Source organism: Phyllobates terribilis, unplaced genomic scaffold (genome assembly GCF_046119375.1).
Source record: "Phyllobates terribilis strain yellow unplaced genomic scaffold, ASM4611937v1 Scaffold_12__6_contigs__length_324123572, whole genome shotgun sequence".
NCBI lineage: Eukaryota > Metazoa > Chordata > Amphibia > Anura > Dendrobatidae > Phyllobates > Phyllobates terribilis.
In genome coordinates this window covers 159,288,747-159,302,441 of record NW_027362772.1, presented here as the reverse complement: position 1 = coordinate 159,302,441, position 13,695 = coordinate 159,288,747, and the positions used below count along the sequence as shown (strand labels likewise).

Below are 13,695 nucleotides of genomic sequence, written 5' to 3'. Positions count from 1 at the left end.
CTCATCAGTACTGCTGCTGAGAAAGGGCGGTCATGCATACTTCCGGCCACATTCGGACTAGACGTGCTCGGCCTCTCAGTCCAAGTGTATTAAGCGAGGCCGAGCATGTCTAGTCTGTAAAACAAATATCTCTGGTCACGTGATTGCCAGCTCTCGCCAGCAATACCGGGAGATCCTGACAGCGTGTGGTGTGCGCACTGTAAGGATTCTTAAGTCAGAAGTCACAGAAACTTTAAATTACAAGACCAGTCAACCCATTTAAAACCGCCAAACATCACAGATAAAAATCGTAAAGATCAGTCGACCATTGAATGTGGATGGAGGTTTCCTGACTGTGCCCTGACAGATGATGTTGGGTAAAGAAAGGATCGGGCTGTTGGAAGTCAAAAGGCTCAAATTTCTTGCTCGTCAGTGAGATTATCAGATCATTGTCCTAAAGAACACAGGAACGCTCGTCTGAGCCCAGCATCCCCGTATATAGGGAGTCCGGAGACCTATCCATCTATGCTCATCTGAACCAAGCTGCCTCGTGTATAGGCAGTTCGGAGACATAGCCATCTACACTCGTCTGAGCCCAGAGTCCCCGTATATAGGTAGTCCGGAAACTTAGCCATCTACGCTCGTCTGAACCCAGCGTTCCTGTGCATAGGTAGCCGGAAACACAGACATCTATGCTCGTCTGAACCCAGCGTCCCCCGTGTATAGGGAGTCCGGAGACCTATCCATCTACACTCGTCTGAACCAAGCGGCCCCGTGTATAGGCAGTCCGGAGACGTAGCCATCTATGCTCGTCTGAGCCCAGCATTCCTGTGTATAGGGAGTCCAGAGACATAGCCATCTACGCTCGTCTGAGCCCAGTGTTCCCGTGTATGTGGAGTTCGGAGACCTAGCCATCTACGCTCGTCTCTGCCAAGCAGTCCAGCGTATAGGCAGCCTGGAGACATAGCCAGCATGGCGTCCCCTATGTACAGGTAGTCCAGAGACCTAGCCATCTACGCTCGTGTGAGCAAAGCGTCCCTGTGTACAGGGAGTCGGGAGACATAGTCATCTACGCTCGTCTGAGCAGAGCATTCCTGTGTATACGTAGTCTGGAGACAAAGCCATCTACGCTCGTCTGAGCAGAGCGTTCCTGTGTATACGTAGTCTGGAGACATAGCCATCTACGCTTGTCTGAGCAGAGCGTTCCTGTGTGTAGGTAGTCCAGAGAAATAGCCATCAATGCTCGTCTGAGGCAAACATCTCAGTGTATAGGCAGTCCGGAGATATAGCCATCTACGCTCGTCTCTGCCAAGCAGTCCAGCGTATAGGCAGCCTGGAGACATAGCCAGCATGGCGTCCCCTGTGTATAGGTAGTCCAGAGACATAGCCATCTACGCTCGTGTGAGCAAAGCGTCCCTGTGTACAGGGAGTCGGGAGACATAGCCATCTACGCTCGTCTGAGCAGAGCGTTCCTGTGTATACGTAGTCTGGAGACAACGCCATCTACGCTCGTCTGAGCAGAGCGTTCCTGTGTATACGTAGTCTGGAGACATAGCCATCTAAGCTTGTCTGAGCAGAGCATTCCTGTGTGTAGGTAGTCCAGAGAAATAGCCATCAATGCTCGTCTGAGGCAAAAGTCTCCGTGTATAGGCAGTCCGGAGACATAGCCAACTTTTTTTTTTTGCATAGACAATCGTGGCGCTGGTTATATGAAAAGGCAGCCATGTTTTTCTCTAAGAGATAGGGGGCACATAATGTGTGATGGGTTTACTGGTCCTTGTAAATGCACTGAAGTATGAATTGTAAGACATAGGGTCCCCTGATGGCAATAAGGCTGTAACCAGGTTAGTTTGCAAATATTTCCCCCATGGGTATCCAGATGTTTTTGCACTGGGTGGCATGATACAGGAACTCTTCTCCTTCTCCCTGCTGGGGGTTCTCCCAATCTCTGGGCAGCCCGTAGTTTACCCACGTTCGCTTACAGTTTTCTGCAGACGACCACTCCATGAATTTCGATCCCTGTTGAAAGTGGGAATAAAAATGATTGTCACGAGTCTCTGGCATCTGATCACAGCTGCAAATAGTCACGGACTGGAAATTGTAGAAGTATAAGTTATATGCTTGGTGCTCGTGTTTCTTTTCTTCGCTTCCATGTTGCCAGACTTCTGACCTGAACTTTGGACAAAGTGATTAGTGCACTGATCATTACTATTCGGCTTACAGAGACTCCGGCGCGGGTAAATCTGAGCTTCAATCCAAACTCCATACCCATGTATTTTTTAAACTGAGACAAGTCTCGATGTAAAAATTCCCTCCAGAACTTTACATTTACATCAAAAGTATCACATTTGGCAAAGTTAAGGTTTAACCAGACCCAAGAAGTCACTTATACCCATGTCTACCTGCATTCTTAAAGCATCATCAGGTGAAAAGTGAGTAGTTCTTGCTTTCATTTTATTTCCGCAGCTCCCCTGAGTATTCCATTTTTTGTTTTTTTTAAATCCGCCATATGGTTCCAGAGATATTGGCCATTTTATTTAGTGCTAATTTTTATGGTTTTTATCAAGAGGGCCGTGGCTCACAGGATCCTCGGGGGGCCGTGGCTCACAGGATCCTCGGGGGGCCGTGGCTCACAGGATCCTCGGGGGGTGTGTCTTTAGGCTGCCCAGCATAATTATTCTGTGAATAGCTCTGCAACCGTATGACGGATTTTTAAAAAACAAAAAAAATTGTATACTCAGGGAAGTAGCGGGAATAAAATAAGACCAAAACTAGGCCATTTTTGACCTGGCGGCAGGGTTGTCTTAAAGAAAAGTTCCAGTATCCTTCTTGGGGGTCATTGTCTGCTATACAGGGGTGAACTGACAGTTACAGGATGAGATTTTTTTCATCTTTATGTCACTTGTATCAGAAATTGCCATTGTGGAAATTTTTTTTTACATGACGGATCCACTGTCGAGGACCCAATGAAGTCTTTAAAACCCAAGTAAAAACTAAGTATTATTCCAGCACACTGCGAAGTGTTTGACTCAGAATAATACAGCAGGGTCCTGAGCAGAGTAACTCCTATATACAACAGCCAATCAAAATAAAATAGAGTATTTAAAGGGGCTGTCCAGGACTAAATTTGGATGACGCATGCCGGCACGCCCACCATCTAGCTGTTATCTGCTCCATCAGTGGTGTGATGTACACAGCGTATGGAGTGGATCACCGCAGCTCATTACACGATGTACTGCAGCTCAGCTCCCATTCACTTGAATAGGAGCTGAGCAGTATTCCACAGCCAGTATAAGGAGTGATTTTTTTTTTTCCCCACCATCCAACATCGATTTTTTTTCTACCACCAGCCATATATGGGCTTGCTCTTTGCGGACGGCCAAGTTTTTTTGTATGGAACCATTTAATCTACTACATATAATGTATTCTAAATCTTTTTTTTTTTGTAAAGTGGAATATGAAATTATCAGCAATTCTGCATTTTTCAGGTACAGTTTATCAGTTTAGTTTTCATAGAGTTCACCGAGTGATGAAAAGGTGAGTTTTACAAGAAAAGGGGACCAAAAAAAACATTGACATTGTTACTTTTCACAATTATTGGATATTTTAATAGTTTGGTCCGTTATGGGCATTGAGATATCATTTGTTTGTGCATACTATTGTAATAAGCGGAAAAAAGTTATAATTATATATAAGTCACTTAGCGGGACCATAATAATAGTAAAAAAAAAAAAAGAAGGTTTAATAATTTGCTAATCTATATGTTAATGTTAAAATATACATATACACTGCTCAAAAAAATAAAGGGAACACTTAGACAACAGAATATAACTCCAAGTAAATCAAACTTCTGTGAAATCAAACTGTTCACTTAGGAAGCAACACTGATTGACAATCAATTTCACATGCTGTTGTGCAAATGGAATAGACAATAGATAGAAATTATTGGCAATTATCAAGACACCCTCAATAAAGGAGTGGTTCTGCAGGTGGGAACCACATCTCAGTACCAATGCTTTCAGGCTGATGTTTTGGTCACTTTTGAATGTTGGTTGTGCTTTCACACTCGTGGTAGCATGAGACGGACTCTACAACCCACAAAAGTTGCTCAGGTAGTGCAGCTTATCCAAGATGGCACATCAATGCGAGCTGTGTCAAGTAGGTTTGCTGTGTCTGTCAGCGTAGTGTCCAGAGGCTGCAGGCGCTTCCAGGAGACAGGCCAGTACACCAGGAGACGTGGAGGGGGCCATAGGAGGGAAACAACCCAGCAGCAGGACCACTACCTCCGCCTTTGTGCAAGGAGGAACAGGAGCACTACCAGAGCCCTGCAAAATGACCTCCGGAAGGCCACAAATGTGCATGTGTCTGCACAAACGGTTAGAAACCCACTCCATGAGGGTGGTATGAGGGCCCGACGTCCACAGATGGGGGTTGTGCTCACAGCCCAACACCGTGCAGGAAGCTTGGCATTTGCCACAGAACACCAGGATTGGAAAAGTCGCCACTGGCGCCTGTGATCTTCACAGATGAAAGCAGGTTCACACTGAGCACGTGTGACAGACGTGACAGAGTCGGGAGATGCTGTGGAGAGCGATCTGCTGCCTGCAACATCCTTCAGCATGACCGGTTTGGCAGTGGGTCAGTAATGGTGTGGGGTGGCATTTCTTTGGAGGGCCGCACAGCCCTCCATGTGCTCACCAGAGGTAGCCTGACTGCCATTAGGTACAGAGATGAGATCCTCAGACCCCTTGTGAGACCATATGCTGGTGCGGTTGGCCCTGGGTTCCTCCTAATGCAGGACAATGCCAGACCTCATGTGGCTGGAGTGTGTCAGCAGTTCCTGTAAGATGAAGGCATTGAAGCTATGGACTGGCCGCCCGTTTTAGGAAACCGCAGAAAAATTATGGTTTTGGTGCAGAAAAAGCCCCCTAGGTACATACCAGTCCTTTAGATATCCATGCAAAAGTGGAGGCAGCACACAAAGTAGAATAAAATGATGAGGTTTAATAGCCCATGTGGCAACGTTTCGGTCCAAAATTGTGGACATTTCTCAAGCATAGGTAAGGTGCAAGTGCAGAGTATTTAAGGTTTATATAGGATATATAATTCATAACACATTAAGTTCTCAATAATATATATATGGGAATGAGTCATGTCCTCCGTTGTCCTACAGCACCAGCAGATCTAAAGAATCAAAGATAATGGTGCGATCATGTGATCACCATGTGACAGATGTTTTGAGCGATATGCCCTTTACCAAGATGGCGCCGGTATACCTGGTCTTCTAGTGCACAGATGCGGAAGTCCTTACCTCCTGTTCTGACATGCGTGGTATTAGCTACAGGAACGCCGAGATTTTGGCTCAGTATGACTTCAATTTTAAATAAATCCCCAACAGTGTCACCAGCAAAGCACCCCCACACCATCACACCTCCTCCATGCTTCACGGTGGGAACCAGGCATGTAGAGTCCATCCGTTCACCTTTTCTGCATCGCACAAAGACACGGTGGTTGGAACCAAAGATCTCAAATTTGGACTCATCAGACCAAAGCACAGATTTCCACTGGTCTAATGTCCATTTCTTGTGTTCTTTAGCCCAAACAAGTCTCTTCTGCTTGTTGCCTGTCCTTAGCAGTGGTTTCCTAGCAGCTATTTTACCATGAAGGACTGCTGCACAAAGTCTCCTCTTAACAGTTGTTGTAGAGATGTGTCTGCTGCTAGAACTCTGTGTGGCATTGACCTGGTCTCTAATCTGAGCTGCTGTTAACCTGTGATTTCTGAGGCTGGTGACTTGGATAAACTTCTCCTCAGAAGCAGAGGTGACTCTTGGTCTTCCTTTCCTGGGGCGGTCCTCATGTGAGCCCGTTTCTTTGTAGCGCTTGATGGTTTTTGCAATTGCACTTGGGGACACATTCAAAGGTTGCCCAATTCTTCGGACTGAGTGACCTTCATTTCTTAAAGTAATGATGGCCACTCGTTTTTCTTTACTTAGAAATTGTATTGTGACAAGAAAAAAGCAGCGAACAGTCTATTCAGTAGGACTATCAGCTGTGTATCCACCAGACTTCTGCACAACACAACTGATGATCCCAACCCCATTTATAAGGCAAGAAATCCCACTTATTAAACCTGACAGGGCACACCTGTGAAGTGAAAACCATTTCCGGTGACTACCTCTTGAAGCTCATCAAGAGAATGCCAAGAGTGTGCAAAGCAGTCATCAAAGCAAAAGGTGGCTACTTTGAAGAACCTAGAATGTAAGACATATTTTCAGTTGTTTCACACTTTTTTGTTAACTATATAATTCCACATGTGTTAATTCATAGTTTTGATGCCTTCAGTGTGAATGTACAATTTTCAAAGTCATGAAAATACAGAAAAATCTTTAAATGAGAAGGTGTGTCCAAACTTTTGGTCTGTACTGTAATATATCTATATATATACACACACACACACACACACACACACACACACACACACACACACACACACACACACGGGGAACAATTTATTAACCTTTTTTTTTGTTTACCATCTTTATGGTCCCATTAAGTGACTTGAACAGGCAATCGTTTGATCATTCCTACAATATAGCTCACCACTTCTGCGTGGCCTTTTAGGAGTCACAAGATGGCAGACCTGGGAAGCTTCATTACACCCAGTACGCCACGATCTTGTTGAACTGTTGAGAGGAATGCATGGGTAAACCACCGAGGCTAGCGATTCGCTGCAGCGGTCATGAGTGGTAGACGGCATATCATAGGTGCAGGCAAGTAAACAGTGATCAGATGGATAGATGGGAAATCTATGGAACTTTTACAGAGGAGAACACTTTCTTTATTACTCACTTCCACCTTGGGCAAATTTTACATCATCCCACGTGCCGTGACCATGCTCTGTGACCTGTGCAGTGGTCAGTGCGCAGAGAGCAGGAGGAGGTGAGTCGTGATCATCACCGATTGTGGAAAATGGATCTGGAATTGCCATTGTGATTTCGGTATAAAACAGAACTTATGACACCAGTGTGAATACCGCATGACGGAAAGGAAAAGGACCAACGAATAAAGCGCATTACCTGCTCAGATCCAAAGTACCACATGGCTTGTATATCTTGATGCTCCACAAGGTATTTGGACAAGTGGTCCCGTCCACCGGTGAGTATGTTTACCACCCCTCCTGGAAGGTCAGAGGTGTCAAATACCTGATAAACGAATAAAAAACAACAATCAGAGCCAGAAATGTACATTAAATAAAGTCGAAAGGGAATTTTTGAAACTTTCCTGAAGGACCTTAAAGAGAAACAAAACTTTGGATATTTTTTTAGTTACTCGTTAAATTGTGACTCAGACTCTTAAAACTGGATTTGTCCTTATACTTTACCCTAAGTCTTGAGGTAAAATCCAACTGATGATCGAGGTCAACTAAAGGGCTACGGTAAACTACAAAGACAGATATAGTTTATATGCCACAATTAAGGGGACAAACAGTTTGATAATCTGGTGTCTGAGTGGAAAAGGAAGAAACGAAGAGACTTTGGAGAAAAGACAATGTTCATAGTTTTACATGTGATTATATATATGTTAGTAAAGTCGGGGTAAAAGAGAATATATATATTTGTAACTTTTATATTTTTTGTAATTTTTATACGCTTTTTTGCTAATGTACTAACCACCATTTTGTGTCATATAACAATAAGCTTTCCTTGCTACGTAATACTCAAATCGAAACTTAAACTAAGACAGTTCCAGTGTTGCCAAGACTTATTTCAGAGAAACGAAACAAGATTATAAGCTGACGGCTGCAATATCTGCCCAGAGACTGAGATAAGGAGATGTGGACCAATCAGGAGTGGCCAGACATTGGACTTTCATGGCTTACCCCGCTCCGGACAACCTCTTTCCCCTCCCATTATGTAGTGTATTTAGATTTGTGCATGTAAAAAATAAATTCAGAACATTGCTGAGAACGTTGTCTGTAGTAGCCTTCTGAGCATGCTCTGAGTTTGAACCAGCTTGTTGTCTGACTCATTCTTTGAATGGTTGACCCATGCTCATAGTTTGAATTTGGAGTGACTGGAGGACGAGTGGAATGTCATCACGACCCCCACAAATGGCGCCCAACGTGGGGCGTGGCTAGCGGTACGCCGCCCTCCCGGACCCATATTGCTGACTTCCCTGGTGGTGACCGCGGTGGCTGAATTTGAGGCCTGATCAACCTCCATCGAACACGGTAAGTTGAGATGTATTTTATATGTCTCACTTGCCTGTGTGTCAGCCGCAGCGGTTCCTGTGGGATTGTCAGGTTGGATCTGGGTGGGTGACCGGTCGAGTGGTGAGACCTTGGGCGTCCCGCACCACGTCCTGAACCAGCAAGTGTTAAAACGAGTGACGTCGCATGCCTGCGCGTGCTCGTGTGCACACCAGCTCCTCCTCCCCCGGTCACTGTACTTTTCTTAGATAGCTGCCTCCCGTAACTGATAGTCGAAGTTTCGAAGCATTCCTGAATTGTAGTGTAAAGGAGGTGTTGTGCTGTCAGAATCTGTGACGAATTGAGGAGTACTCTTCGTCTAACACAGAGACTGCTGTAAAGTCAAGGTTAGGAAACCGTGTATTGAGGAGTACTCTACACTGACGGGTGGTGCCGTAGTAGGAAGGAAGACGAATTGAGGTGTACTCTTCGTCTTATACAGAGAAACCTCATAAGGAGGGGTTCTGCTGTAAGGGTCTGTGACGAATTGAGGTGTACTCTTCGTCTTATACAGAGAAACCTCATAAGGAGGGGTTCTGCTGTCAGTCAGGGTGCCGTGGTGAGTCGTACTGTAAAGTCGCCATTCAAGGTTAGGGAAGGGACGGATCGAGGTGTACTCTCTGTCTTATCAGTGTATTGAGGAGTACTCTACGCTGAGGAGTGGCGACCTGTAGACTGCACCAGTGATCTGAGTCGCGACAGATCATTGCATTCTATAAGAAAATGTTGTGTATATTTAAATTTGAAAGATCTCGTAAGTTGTGGAATGCTGCTGTAGGAGTTAAGCCAATTAGTGGAGTTACGGGAAGGAAAGAAGAATGTTAGGAATTTGTATAACATGATAAGCTTATCCAGTACAGGCAGGCTTTAGTTTTCAGTGTAGAAAGAATGTGTGATACAGAAGTTGGGAAAGTTGGGTGAGGATTTTTGCACCAGACTCAAGCACATCTTAGAGTAGATGGTGCAGGGGGGAACAGAGAATGCCGAGCCTTTGTTCGGATACATGAAAGCTGCAGAATGTGATTTGTTATGTGCCCCCAAAATGGCCGTTGCACCTTTGATGCCTGTCACTACACTGAGCCCTCAGTCACCACCCTATAATGGCGCCGACGCCAAATTACCGGAGGGGTGGACGTGTCGGGTGTGTGGAGAGCAAAACCCACTCTGGGCGGGCCGCCCATGGCACGATGCCCAGCCTGCCCCCAAGAATAATCCCACCCCCACTCCCACCTCCTCCCTCCAACGGCCATCTTGCTACACCTCTTACTTGTTGTGGGAGGCCCGGAAAGCCCCAATCCGGCCTATATCCACTACTAGATCCGTCCGGTGCATATTACCAGCCACCAGCACAGGTGGAAAAGCCCGCAGTCCCAGAGCACCCATCTGAAACTAATGTGACACCCTCTGCTCCAGTCCACGATGCTGAGACGCTTCCCCTGTTTCCTATGGGAGTCACCCACAACCCTGGGGATATCCTCCTCAACTCCCCAGAATTTCAGGCCAGACTGCTCTCCCTCCGCCAACATACTGTTACTCAAGACGATACGGAGCCAGATGAGGGATGGGCTCAAGATACTCCAGCCCCCCCCCCCCTCCTTTACCCCATACGTCTCCTATGGCATCCTCCACCCCATATCCATTACCCGTACTACGGCCCTTGCTCCAAGCAACTGCTGAAAGAGCACCACCCCTCAGCCCCTCAGAAGTCTGGGACCCCTGCCGCTCCCGTAATCTAGTAGACCCATCAGGACGCCCTGTCACTCTGTCAATAGGCTATGGTGACATCCTTACACATCGGGTGGGGGCCATAGTCAACCCTGCAAACACCTGTATGAGCCATGTTGGAGGATTGGCTCGCAAAATTTCCCTTGCTGTTGGTTCTACTCTGGCTGCAGAATGCCAGGCTCACTTAGCCGAAAACGGAGAGCTTTCAAAAGGCCATGGTTTCCACAAAAGCAGGACCCCTTAGTACGTATGAATCCGGCCTAGAATACATGAAACAGTTAAAAGCCTGGGCTCAGGATCGCTTGTCAGATCAAGCTGGGTCTGTACAAGATGTTCAACAAAACCCTGATGAATCTGTGGAAAAATATGCTGCAAGACTCAGCATGCATTTTGAGGATCTCGGATACAGTCTTCACGTCAGGACGCAGGCCGCCCTGTTGGTTCAGGCCCTAGTAGATGGCCTACAAGACGCTCTCAGAGATGAAGTCCTGAGAGTACGGCCCGAGATTCGTTCTTCTTCTTTCAACGACGCGGTGGACATCGTTAAAGCTTTCCAAAAATCAATGCTAAAAATGGAAAAAGATACTAAGCCAAAGAAGAAAGCCGCACCTGCCATGCTATATCAAGCTCAAGAAAGCTACCCACCCCCTGGCAACCAACATGGAATCAAGTGGGTAATGGTTAAAGGCACAGGTGATGATACTCCTCCCACATATAGAAAACAAGACAGAAGAGATGACAAGGGATCATCTAGAAACAGAAGACAATCTCGTGATTCTGAAGGATGAATGTTATGTTGGGAGTGTGGTAGCCTTGACCACATCCTCAGAGACTGTCACTTTACAGGTGGACCATCAACCACTGGAGTTACAGGTGGACACTGGGGCGGCCACATCTGTCATTTCCTCTGCACAGCTCCCTCCTTCTGTATCCCTATCACCGGATACCCTCACCTGTGTTGGGGTAGAAGGCCAACATATTTCTTCTCCACTCGCAGTCCCTGTGTCTGCAGGACCGTTCACCGGAGTACTCACAAGATTCTTGGTCTCTGAAACTTGCCCTGTCAACCTGTTGGGAGCCGATCTCTTAGAGCGGATGAAGGCAACAATTACCTTCGGAAACCATGGTATGGAGCTTCTTTTGCGGGACCCTCATTCCAAACAAGGGACTGAAGACCGCGGTGTTCTTAAAGCCTTCCCTCTCATGATGATGACCATACAACCTCACAGTTCCCTCACTCTCTGTGGTCCAGCGGGCCAGAGGACGTTGGCCTCCTGCAGGTTCCCCCGGTCCAGGTACACCTCAAGCCTGGACACAGGTACCCACGGTTGCCACAATACCCCCTCAAGGCTGCACAAGAACAAAGCTTGAGTACCCAAGTCGCTTCCCTCCTGGAATCAGGAGTCCTTGTCAGATGTGTATCTCCATGCAATACACCCCTCTTTCCTGTAAAAAAGAAAACCGCTCCGGGAGAGCCTCCAAGATACCGGTTGGTTCAGGATCTCAGAGCCGTCAATGCAGCTACCATTTTAGAAACTCCAGTGGTACCCAACCCAAACACCCTCTTGTCTCAGCTGCCTCCAACGGCCACTTTGTTTACGGTGTTAGATCTGGCCAACGCCTTTTTCAGTATACCCTTACATGAAGATTCGTGGTTTCTTTCTGCCTTCACCTTTCAAGGAGCACAGCTTACATGGACCAGGACTCCGCAAAGAGCCCAGAACTCTCCTAACCAATTCACTCATTCTATGAAGTCTATTCTGGAGCCATGGGTTCAAGAGAACCCTCAGGTCACCCTTCTACAGTATGTGGATGATCTTTTACTCTGTGGCACTGAAGAAAATTTGCCAGAGATGTCAGTATCCCTTCTCTGGTTTCTTCACTCAGCTAACTGTAAAGTCTCGAAAGGCGAAGTCCAATGGTGTCTGCCCAAGGTCATTTTTCTCGGACATTGTATATCACAAGGTGCTAGACATCTGACTGAAGAAAGAAAACAAGCCATCATGGATATCACCTTCCCAACCACCTACTCCGCTATGCAGACTTTCCTTGGCCTCATCACTTACTGCAGGCAATGGATCCCTGATGCCTCAAAGCTCATGCAACCTCTGTACGACTGTCTCAAGAATGAAGGCTCAGTTTGGCTTCATGCTGAAGATCCACGTGTTTCTCATCAACACAGACTATGTTTTGACCGTCTTAAACAGGCTGTTGTCTCTGCCCCGGCCTTGGGCTTACCAGACTATACTCAGCCATTTCACTTTTTTGTCTCGAAATCGGAAGGTCATGCCTCTGGAGTTCTAGCACAACGCTATGATCATAAGTATCGACCTTTGGGCTACTACTCAGCCCGCCTGGACCCTGTCGCCCGAACTGCCCCCATGTGCCTTAAGGCGGTCCACGCTGCTCACATTCTCCTTGACAAGTCAGCTGATATCGTCCTTGGCCATGATCTCTCAGCTGTTCTGCAACAAACATCTCCGAAACATCTCACCAACCAAAGACACCTGCGGCTGCAGTGTTCCCTATTGTTGCCCTCCAATATAACATTTACCAGATGTCTGACTATCAATCCTGCCACTTTGCTTCCACCTTCTAGGGGGGAAGGTGAAGAGGGTGAAGATCCATTGGTGGAACCTCATGATTGTATAAAAATTTTGCAGGAAGAGACTTCTGCTCCAGAGAATATGGTGGCACATCCGCTCGCAGACCCTGCCTTGCACCTATGGACTGATGGATCCCGTTTCGCAGACCCTCAAGGGAAGTTCCACACGGGATATGCTGTCACAACGGACCTAACAGTCCTCAAGGCTGAAGCTCTACCACCATACATGTCTGCACAAGAAGCTGAACTTGTGGCTCTCACAGAGGCCTGCCACCTGGCAGCAGGAAAAAAGGCGAATATGTATATACCGATTCCAGGTATGGACATGGAATTTGTAATGATTCTGGACTCTTGTGGAAGTCTAGAGGATTCATCACAGCTGCAGGTACACCAGTGAAACATGTCTCATGGATTAAGGCCCTAATGAAGGCCCTGGAACTACCCATTCAGGTTGCTGTTATCAAGGTCAAGGCTCATGGAAGACTAGAATCCAGAGAAGCCAGGGGCAACCACCTAGCTGACCAAGCAGCCAAGACTGCAGCAGTGGAGAATGTGTCATCAAAGTGGCAGGAAAAGGAAGAAGAGATGGGAGAGACTCTGCAAACCGTAGCTGTGGCGCTCACTAGAGCAAGAGCCAAGGAACAGCCGGCGGAAGACCATGCAAGTCCAGCGGAGACACGAGTGGAATCCAGGGGGGTCAGGATGCCTAAAGAAAAATTGTGTGAGGAACAAAGGAAGACCCCCCACGGAAGAAGTCAAGCAATGGAAAGCGGCAGGAGCTGTGCTGGCAGGTTGCAAAGATTCAAAGGTCAACTCGACTCTTTACCAAGTGGATGGGAAGCCTTGCTTGCCTAGACGCATGTACTCAGCTGTGGCAGCATGGGCTCACGGGCCTACACACAGAGGAAAGAATCAAGCTTTGGCATGTATCAAGAAACTGTACTTTGCACCCGGAATCTCTTCCACTGTGACTGCGTACTCAAAATCCTGCTCTGTCTGCGCTACCTGCAACCCAACGTGTATGGCACGGGTCACTCTTCAACATCTGGCTAAACCAGACTACCCTTGGCAGAGAATACAAGTCGACCATATCCAAATGCCTAAAGCAGGAAAATAGGAGTACGTTTTGGTAGCCGTG

The 13,695-nt window shown here is 46.9% G+C and overlaps 1 protein-coding gene across 1 annotated transcript in view; it reads right to left on the bottom strand.

Moving 5' to 3' along the window:
- Positions 1 to 762: 762 nt before the first annotated feature.
- ALDH16A1 (aldehyde dehydrogenase 16 family member A1) overlaps positions 763 to 13,695 on the bottom strand; it is an 86,805-nt gene continuing 73,872 nt past the window's right edge. The window contains exons 16-17 of the mRNA XM_073656454.1: positions 7,056 to 7,181; positions 763 to 1,998 (exon numbers count right to left, since the gene is read on the bottom strand). Coding sequence (XP_073512555.1) covers positions 1,825 to 1,998; positions 7,056 to 7,181 — 300 coding nt within the window. The 3' untranslated portion in view covers positions 763 to 1,824. The remainder of the gene's footprint in view (positions 1,999 to 7,055; positions 7,182 to 13,695) is intronic.